Source organism: Solanum pennellii, chromosome 11, assembly GCF_001406875.1.
Source record: "Solanum pennellii chromosome 11, SPENNV200".
Taxonomy (NCBI): domain Eukaryota; kingdom Viridiplantae; phylum Streptophyta; class Magnoliopsida; order Solanales; family Solanaceae; genus Solanum; species Solanum pennellii.
Window position 1 is genome coordinate 63,762,381 of NC_028647.1, and position 9,937 is coordinate 63,772,317.

The 9,937-nt window shown below is 33.1% G+C and overlaps 2 protein-coding genes across 3 annotated transcripts in view; both read left to right on the forward strand.

The window, feature by feature from the left end:
- Positions 1-1,141: 1,141 nt before the first annotated feature.
- Positions 1,142-6,682, forward strand: LOC107004812 (ruvB-like protein 1). Its single transcript, XM_015203173.2, has 12 exons — positions 1,142-1,292; positions 2,265-2,453; positions 2,775-2,906; positions 3,026-3,175; positions 3,615-3,770; positions 4,471-4,605; positions 4,689-4,754; positions 4,852-4,958; positions 5,580-5,679; positions 5,798-5,889; positions 5,982-6,051; positions 6,131-6,682. Exons 1-12 carry the CDS (start codon positions 1,212-1,214, stop codon positions 6,218-6,220), a joined length of 1,368 nt encoding a protein of 455 aa, XP_015058659.1. The 5' UTR covers positions 1,142-1,211; the 3' UTR covers positions 6,221-6,682.
- Positions 6,683-9,471: 2,789 nt separating this feature from the next.
- LOC107004560 (4-hydroxy-3-methylbut-2-en-1-yl diphosphate synthase (ferredoxin), chloroplastic) overlaps positions 9,472-9,937 on the forward strand; it is an 8,643-nt gene continuing 8,177 nt past the window's right edge. The window contains exon 1 of one of the 2 annotated variants that reach the window (XM_015202801.2): positions 9,472-9,628. The gene's annotated coding sequence lies outside the window, so the exon portion shown is untranslated. Of the gene's footprint in view, positions 9,754-9,937 lie in introns of both variants that reach the window. The other variant, XM_015202802.2, reaches the window with a different exon arrangement.

Here is a 9,937-nt window from a genome sequence, read left to right on the forward strand (position 1 = left end):
AAGTATTGAAAATGGTACAAAATTACCCTCCATCCACCTATTGGCTCCAAAATGCCCTTTTCATCCACCTATTGGCTCCAAAATACCCTTGTCATCCACCTTTGGGTTCAAAATTGACCACTTTTATAATTGTTTTAAAATTAAACTCTTTAAATATTTTTTAAAATACTTGGCGTTCAACTATTGATTATAATTTTAATTTATTAATATAATTTATAAACCAACCCACTACCCACTCATTACTAACTAAAACTCACTCAATTAATGATCCAATTATAATATCAAAATCGTCATAAAAACAACTAAAACACGATGAAATTATAGATTCTTGAAAATGACATCCAAAATTATTCGAGTCCGAATCGAAACCCCAATTAAATTTAGGTTGAGCCGCTTATTTAGGAGGACACTTTCTTCCAAAATTTAATTAGAAATTTATGATTAAAGGTAAACAAGTAATACATCCCGAATTAATTCATGCACTTTTTTTTAAATATAATTTTATAAATATTTATGATTTGTTTTAAAACCTTTAATATATTATTTTGAAAAAAATTACCTATGAAGTAACATCACATAATTGAGACGTAAGAATAATTAAGATGAACATAGTCAGACTTTTAAGTTTATCGGTGATTTTTATTTAGCCACTTGAATGTATGATAATTTACTTCTATAATTTTTAAAACACTCAATTGGCAGTAGCTTACATTAATAATGTGACGGGTTTATTAAAAGGAATTTAATTAGTAATGGGCGGGTAATGGATTGATATATAAATTATACTAATAAGTTAAATTATAACAAATAGTTGAGCACCACGTATTTTAAAAAATATTTAAATAGTTTAAATATAAAACCGTTAAATAAGTGGTCAATTTTGAACCAAAAGGTGGATGACAAGGGTATTTTGGACCCAATAGGTGGGTGGAAAGGGTATTTTGGAGCCAATAGGTGGATGGAGGGTAATTTTGTACCATTTTCAATACTTTGAGGGTATTTTAGGCCCTTTTCCGTAATTTTTTTTTTGGCACTTTTCTTTAAATCAAGGGGGTTATTTGAAATAATAGAAAACAAGATGGGCTCTTTAGCACATTTACAATTTTCTCTCTTCAAAACCTCAGTGGATCACCTCCATTAGAGCTTCAGTTAAACCTCAAAACAGTTAAAAGAAGAAGAAGAAGAAGAAGAAAGACAAAGAGAAGAAGAATATGAAGATTGAAGAGGTGCAATCAACAATCAAGAATCAGAGAATTGCAACTCATACTCACATTAAAGGCCTTGGTCTTGAGGTAATTTCTTCATTTACCCCAAAACCTCTCTTTCCCTCTGTTCACTATTTTTGAGCTTTTAGGAAATATTTAAGGTGATATTGTTTTTATTTGGTGTTTGGGTTCATGGGTTTTTGAGTTTTGGTGTTAAATTTGCATAAAGCTGTTATCTTGTGCTGGTTCTAGCCAACCCCTTCGTCGTTTTTGTGTATTGCTTTGACCTTTTAGGATTTAGTTGGTTAACTTGCTGTTATTTGGTGATTGGGTTAATGGGTTTTTGAGTTTTTCAGTTTTTGGTGTTATAATTTGCATAAAGCTGCTATCTTGTGCTGACTTCGCTTATGTGTATTGTATTTGATCTTTTAGGATATTTTTTTTTTTTTGGAATTTGTTCTTATTTGGTGTTTGGGTTTTTGAGATTTGGTGTTAAACTTTGCATAAACTGATATCTTGTGCTAATTCTACCTAACCGCCTCTTGCTTCTGTGTACTGTTTTTGACCTTTTGAGGCAGATTTTTCCTGGTCAAAATGCTCTTATTTGGTGTATTGAGGGTGTTTGGATTTGCTGATATGTTTCCCTAGAGTTGTTATCTTCTGCTGGTTATTTACAGCTTGTTTGGATATTTGTTACTCATTGTTTTGTTAATTTAAGTACAATGTTCGTTTTGATAGGTAGTTATATTTTTTTGTATTGTTTTGTTAAATTCCTTACATAACATCGAGAAGAACATTTTATGTAAGATTGATTTGTGTGGTTGGATTGTAATGTTATTTCTCTTACCCGTTATACTCATACTTATTGTTTCTCTGTCTTATTTTCCTATTTATCCTTTCTAGTGAATTCCACACTATAGTCTGTTAGACCTCTCCGCCTCACATTTCTAGTTCGTTTCCATTGAAATGATGGGTAACTTCTAACAACCATCATGTATGTGTGTAATGATTTGCTAACTAATGAGTGACTAAATGTGACTATGTTGTGTTATTTGATAGCCCAATGGGACACCACTACCATTGGCAGCTGGGTTTGTAGGTCAGGCAGCAGCCAGAGAAGCTGCAGGGCTTGTGGTTGATATGATACGCCAAAAGAAGATGGCTGGTCGGGCTTTACTGCTAGCTGGTCCGCCTGGTACAGGGAAGACAGCTCTTGCCCTTGGTATATCACAAGAACTTGGAAGCAAGGTGCATTCTTTATACTCTTTTGGTTGTGGATTTAATGTTTCTATTTTATTAAACTTATTATGTTTGAGCTTTATTTACCAGTATTGGAATGAATGGCTCAAATAGAGTGGAATTCATATAGAGGATTCAATGATTCAAATAAACGAGCCCAACTAGCTTAGGATGCAATTGATTGATTGGATATTGATAATGTGTGAGCTGATTGGGCATTTAAATTTCTCCTTGTTTATTGAGATGAAATTTTACTTTAAAATTTTCTTAGGGCGAGCAATCCAAAATATAGCGTGTGTCATAATTGTTGCATTGACTTCAATATTGCAGGTTCCATTTTGCCCAATGGTCGGATCCGAAGTGTATTCATCAGAAGTGAAGAAAACTGAGGTTTTAATGGAAAATTTCCGACGTGCTATTGGTCTCCGTATCAAGGAAAATAAGGAAGTTTATGAAGGAGAGGCAAGACCCTAGTCTATCACATTTGTCGTTTCATTTTTGCTGGTCTTTGACACAATAATTCTGCAATGATTTTTTGTTGTTGTTAAGATGATCTTCATTTGTTTATTTTTTTAATGTAGGTGACTGAACTATCTCCAGAAGAGGGTGAGAGTTTGACAGGTGGATATGGTAAAAGCATTAGTCATGTTATAATTGGGTTAAAAACTGTCAAAGGTACCAAACAGCTGAAGCTAGACCCCACGATATATGATGCCTTGATTAAAGAGAAGGTAAGTTCTGCAACATTACTTGAGCCGAAGGTATATCGGAAATAGTCTCTCTAGCCTCACAAGGTAAGGGGTAAGGCTACATAGGTACCACTCTCCTGAGACCCCACTTGTTGGATTACACAGGGTTTGTCGTTGTTGTTGTAAGTTCTGCAACATATCTGTCAGTGAAGTATCAATTTTTTAAATATGCTTGATAAGCAGGATAATGAGAATATATAATATTTCCTTTTCTAAACATCCGACGATTGAAATCTAGACAGAAGCATTTTTCTCTTGAGTAAATTCAGTAACCTTCATGTCATTCTTATTAAGCATGCTCTTAGAAGTCAGTAGTGAAATGGCATTTAGTCTTTAATTTACTTCAGTCTCATTTGTGTTTATTCTGCATGGGTGCTTATTCTTCTCTATTGTTATCTCCTGCTTCCATGATATATGTCAGGTAGCTGTTGGTGATGTCATTTACATTGAATCAAACAGTGGAGCAGTTAAAAGAGTGGGTAGGAGTGATGCTTTTGCTACAGAATTTGATCTTGAGGCCGAGGAGTATGTTCCACTTCCTAAAGGAGAGGTTCACAAGAAGAAGGAAATAGTCCAGGTTCTTCTCATTTTTTGTTTTTCTACGGCACAGATAAAGATTACCCTGGCATGTATATATGTAGTTGTTTTTCTCTCAAATAGTCAATTTGTTCTATGGCTTAGCCATGATATACTCTTATTTCGGGTGCTTTAAAGATCATAGTTCGTCTTTGCGAGCACACTTGAATGTTTTAAGGGTATAAAATTCTGTATATTATTTGAAGTGTTGAGGAAAGAGAATTCTTAGCTAGAGTGTGATGACCAGAAATTCCGTCGCCTAATAATGAATATCTAATTGGTTTGAGTATCGGTTTAAGGCACCGATAAACCTACCTAGTAATACACGAAACCGGACCAAACCGACCGATAAGCAACCCAATAGTCCATGGCATTTACACTTTAACATAGTGGTAGGTGTAAAGCAGCCAGGTACCTGCTTTTGGCACAAGTTTTTTTTAGGAGGAATCAGCCGTCTCCTTATTGTAATATTTATTTAGTTGTTGTACCGTCCGATCTTATGTAGATTACCTGCCATACTTGCTTGTGAGATTTTTTGATCAAACTATATATGCAATTCCAACTTCCAAGTATCCGCATTTTATTTTTTTTAGAAAAATGATATCACTAGTTTAATGACCTTTTGTGAGGGAAATCAATTGCAAGGAACATGAAAACAAAAATTTCTGTACTTAATTGCATGCAATATTGTTTTCCGCCAGGATGTTACATTGCATGATCTTGATGCTGCAAATGCACGGCCACAAGGAGGACAAGATATATTGTCCCTAATGGGTCAAATGATGAAACCTAGGAAAACCGAGATTACTGACAAGTTGCGGCAAGAGATAAACAAGGTACATCTATTGGTTCTAGTAGTCCTCTGAGACTGAATTTAGTATTTAACGTATTGGGTTATTGTGGTCTTATTTCTCTGCAGGTTGTCAATCGTTATGTTGACGAAGGTGTTGCAGAACTTGTTCCTGGTGTCTTATTTATTGATGAGGTTCCCTTTCCATTCATATAACATCGTGTTTGATAATTCATTTAACACCACCCTGTCCCCTCCGGTAACTAATTGGAGAAAACATCTTTGGCGGCAGGTTCATATGCTTGATATGGAATGTTTTTCATACTTGAATCGTGCCTTGGAATGTTCACTGTCTCCAATTGTGATTTTTGCCACTAACAGAGGCATTTGTACTGTCAGGTATATGAGTGTCCATGCAAAACCAAGCTTTAAAAATACATCAAGTTGGAAAGTTCCCATTTTATTGATTCCTTTATCCCGGGGCTATTTAAAGTTTGCTTTCTGGCTGCATTACATCAAACCATTGTGTGTTGAATGAAGTAGTTAAAAATACAGGACAAATTGTCACTTCTCTATATCAAAATATGTCTACATGAACCTTGCAATTATCGATTTCAAACTTACATGACAATTTGTTTGTTGGATTTTGACTTGGCACGGAGTTAAGAAAATAAAGAGACTTTTGAATCTCGTGGTCTTAGACTAAAGATTTGTAGAATATACCAAAATGTCCTTTAATGTTGTGCTCTTTAAAGACTTACACTAATGATTTGTAGAATGTACGATAGTCCTTTAATTTTGTGGTCTTAAACATGATATATGGAAAGTTGAAAATACAGAGTCGCCAAAGAAGGAAAGAGACAGTTTTATTTTGAAACGGACTAATAAGGGAAGTAAGATCAAACAAATTGAAACGGAGGGGTGCATGTTTTTGGCTTTGTAGGCACCTTAGAAGTATGTACAGATATATGTAATGTCTGATATAAATTAGTTGTCACCAACAAACGTATCTCTTTGCAGAGGAACAGACATGACTAGTCCACATGGCATTCCACTTGACTTGTTAGATCGGTTGTTGATTGTCAGAACGGAAACTTATGGTCCAGCTGAAATGATACAGGTTCGCTGTTCATGCTAGTTTGTTCAACATTTATTTGTACATCTTATTGATCTCGACCTGAACACGTGCAATTTCGTTGCATTTTCTTGATGGATGTTTCTTTCGAGTGCCTTGGCAGATATTAGCTATACGTGCTCAGGTGGAGGGACTAGAAATAGATGAAGAGAGCCTTGCGTATTTGGGAGAGATTGGACAACAAGCTTCTTTAAGGTCGGATTCAACTTGTTGGTTTTGTAACGCCAGAATGTCAATTCATTTTCTTAATTAGGAGTAACCGATGTTCAATTCTTCTCTTTGTCCAGGCATGCTGTTCAGCTGCTATCTCCAGCTAGTGTAGTCGCCAAAATGAATGGTCGTGATAAAATCTGCAAGGTACTTGTCCCGGTCACATTCTTTATCATTTGCCTATATGAGGTTCGAACGATATTTTACTTAGCCATTCACTTTTTAGGTGGATCTCGACGAAGTGAATTCATTGTACCTAGATGCTAAGTCTTCTGCAAGACTTCTTCAAGAGCAGCAGGATAGATACATCTCATAATAAATTGCAAGTCAACTCGACTCTACTCGAATAGAGGAGACATAAGTTCTACAAATGTGTAAGTTATGCATGACAATTGGTTCCTTGCTTCAAGATTAGATTAAAGGCATTTTGCTAGCAATGTTTGAACAAGACGAAGGCAATAGACTCACCTTTCGATGGACACAAGCCCTCAGGACTGGACACTCGGACTTTGGGAAGTTTGCCCTAGGGTAGTCCTTCATTTGGAGTTGCTTTTTTCGTTTTTCAAAGTGGAATTCCTCGCTTTCATCTATGACGTGTGTCAAACTCCTCTTTTGTTGTTGTCAGGTGGAATGATTCATTCAACCTCGATATCAGTTAACAAGATATCAGAGTGTCAAATGTGAATTCTGATACACTTAGCTGTAAATGCATATATGATGTAGCATTCTTGCACTAATGGCTGTTCATGTCAAAGATAGTTACATTGTCCCAAACTTATAAAGGACAACTCGATGCATAAAATATTTTGCATTTATATGAAAGAAAATAAAAAGTTGAAAAAAACTATCGTACTTGGGTTTTGCTAGTGGCTTCTATTATATTCACAAACCTCCCTACGGAGAGTTCTGTAAAAGTTTTGCAAAAAAAAAATTAATCGAAAGTTATATCATCAACATATTCATTAATATTTCCCAAAATGTTCAAAAAATGGTGAAGCTTCATGTTTTGCTTCCCCAACTCACTTTGGAGGGATTCGTAAAGGTTATGAAAAACAATTGTTTGAAAGTCATATCACCAAAAGATTCATGGAATTAACACGCACGAAAAACTAAAAAATCACCTAAATGCCCAAGATATGTGCAAAAATGGTGCTCGTGGGGGTGGGGGTCACGTACTATTCTCCTAACTCCCTACGGAGAGTCTCGTAAAGATTTTGCATAAATTTTGACAGTCATATTAGAAAATATTAATAGATTAATACATACAAAAAATTAAAAAAATTGCACAGTTCCTCAAATTTAGTTCGTAAATGTGAATATATGTCCGAGAAATGGTGAGACGTATGTAGTACTTCCCCAACTCATTATGGAAGTCAATGTAAAAAATCTTTTTTTAGAAATTGTTCATGAAAGCATCGAGGAGTCAGATTTATAGGTTAATATGCAAAAAAAAAATCGCGTAATTTTTAAAAGTTGATTTTTAAATACAAAAATATGCCTGTAAAAATAGTAGGACTGTACGTAAATCGCAATACTTCCTCAACTCATTATCTAAGTCCTTGGTGTATTTTGATAAATTGTAACAGATGATACTTTTAAGTATTTGTTCCTTTTTTAAAAAAAAATTCTGCCTTAAATTTCTCCAATTTGTTATATAAAAATTGTATTGTTTAAATAAAAAAAAATAATAAAACATAAATAAAATACATTACAAACTAAAAATTTGACATTTTTACTAAATATTAAAAACGTTGTAAATAAACTCTCTTAAATGTCAAAATATTAACATTTTAAAACTTTTCGCTAATTTATTGCCTATATATAGATACCTATTTGCAACACGTTCATTACTCATATAACCACAATCTTGATCAATTCCTACAAATATAGCCACTATGACAAAACTAGCCTTAATTATTTCTCTTTGCATCATTTTTACAACTTTAGATGAAAATTCATTAGTTCTCCTTCTCCTCCGTCTACTGGCTCAACACTAGCTATGTTTATTTTAAACGACTTTTGTGAAGGTGGAGACGAGAGTGGTCCATCCAATATGTGACGAGAAATATTATGATAACAATGAAAGAGTAGTCGCGTTGACTACTAGATAGTACAATAACGGTTCAGTGAAAAAATGATACGTATACGATGAAATAATTTAGGTGAAAAAATGATACGTAATCGCATTGACTTTTATTGTTAATCAGGTAAAATATTTCATTCAACCTGTTCAAGTTGAGATAACTACATTAACCCAAATCCTAAAAGAATTACTCGATACATAAAATATTTTGCGTTCGTGCCGGCGAGAAAATGGTGTTCTATTACATATATTTTTCACGTGTAAAACAATACATCCAATGAAAAGCAAACACGTGGCTATTGTCCTGTGTTTTTCCTTTTTCCAGTTTGGTTAATTTTGTATGCAAATCCAAATATTAGTTAGTTGTATAATTCTTGTTAAAGTATAAGGAATATTCCTTCTAATTTTGCATCTCAATCCTTGTACTTTTGACAAACTAAAGTTCAGTCCACATTTTTTTTATTAGTTATGTTTATTTGGTTTTTTAAAATTTTTTTTTTTAGATACACTAGCTTTTTCAGACTTCATTTATTAATTTAACTGAATTTTTTTTTAATATTTTTTTTTCTTATTTTATGATTTAGGTTATATTTTACTTATTTCATTTGTATATGTGATATTTTATTCATTGAAATGTTTCAAACTTTATGGCCTCAAAGTATAGTTTCTCCCATTTTATTTCCAACTTAATATTAAATAGGGATTTGGTAATATTATGTTTCCATTAAAATTTGGTCAAAGTAAACAAAAGATGATATATGCGTAACATGTGTATATTAAATTTTCAAACTATATGACCTCGATTATTATTTCTCTCTATTAATTTGAATTTTCATGAAGTAATAATTCATTGCTTATATCCTTTTAAGATAGTAAGGCATAAGTATCCATGATCGAAATTTTAAAAGTACGTCTAAATTAAATTAAGGTCTTATTATCTTCACTCCTTCAAATTTCTTTTTTTTTTTTAGTTTTGTATACTTTTTTTTTGCCCTAGGTGGTATCCGAACATTTTCCACGCGTCACAAACTACGTGGAGTCACAGAGTGTGATACATAAATCAAAAGGTGTGCAAAATCACAGTTCAAAAATACTTGTATCTTATCCCTTTTTTTTAATAATAAAGTATACTGATTCATCCCATAATAATCATAGAGTTTATCATGTTCTTGCGTTTAATTTATCACTTATTCTACACAAATTTTTTTTATTAGAAATCATTTTTTTACCTCATATAAAATTTAAGTATAATCCCAATATAACCTAATTTTGAACTAAACAAACCCTTAGTAAACATCACAAAACCAATTATTTTCTAGGAGTGCAAATTCACTATTTATTTTGGTGGACCAAATCTAATATAATCCAAAAATACAAGGGGTACAAAAAGGAAAATTACCATTCATTTTTAGTCTATTAGCAAGTTTTTAGTAATTAAAGATTGGCCACTAATTTTTCACTTAAATGTGTATGGCTACAAATAATAGCACTTCAACTAGATGCTGTACAAGTAATCATTTTGTCAGCATTCTATGTTGCCTAATCTATTAGGAAGAGTATTTCAATCTTCTCTTTTAATTTTTTCTGAAACCCCATTTTATAACAAGTCTTTTGAGACCTAATTCTTTGTACTTGAATTTGGTAAGCAGTATTATGTTTTTACTCAAGTTTTTCTTTTGTTGAAACCCTTTTTTTTGGATTTGAGGGAATTCTTGAAGAAAGTTTCAATCTTTTTGTTGAATTGATTTATGTGATCATGTTTCTAAGTAAGTTGTTGTAGTTCTTTTTTTTTTTGTTTGAATTGCCCTGCTTAAATCTTGGTTTGCTTCTTTTTCTGTTATAGTATAAGAGTTTGTTCCAAGTTCCAACAGATAAAGGTATCATCTGAGTCCAAATTTGAAAAAGATCCCTTTTTGGGTTTGGGGTGGGGGTGGGGTGGGGTGGGGTGGG

Bases quoted from the DNA above. Each gene is read 5' to 3' on its own strand.
- LOC107004812 (XM_015203173.2), top strand. From the start codon at position 1,212: ATGAAGATTGAAGAGGTGCAATCAACAATCAAGAATCAGAGAATTGCA. The intron at 2,907-3,025 runs GCAAGACCCTAG...TTTTTAATGTAG, and splicing joins AGGAAGTTTATGAAGGAGAG to GTGACTGAACTATCTCCAGA. The intron at 3,771-4,470 runs GTTCTTCTCATT...GTTTTCCGCCAG, and splicing joins AGAAGAAGGAAATAGTCCAG to GATGTTACATTGCATGATCT.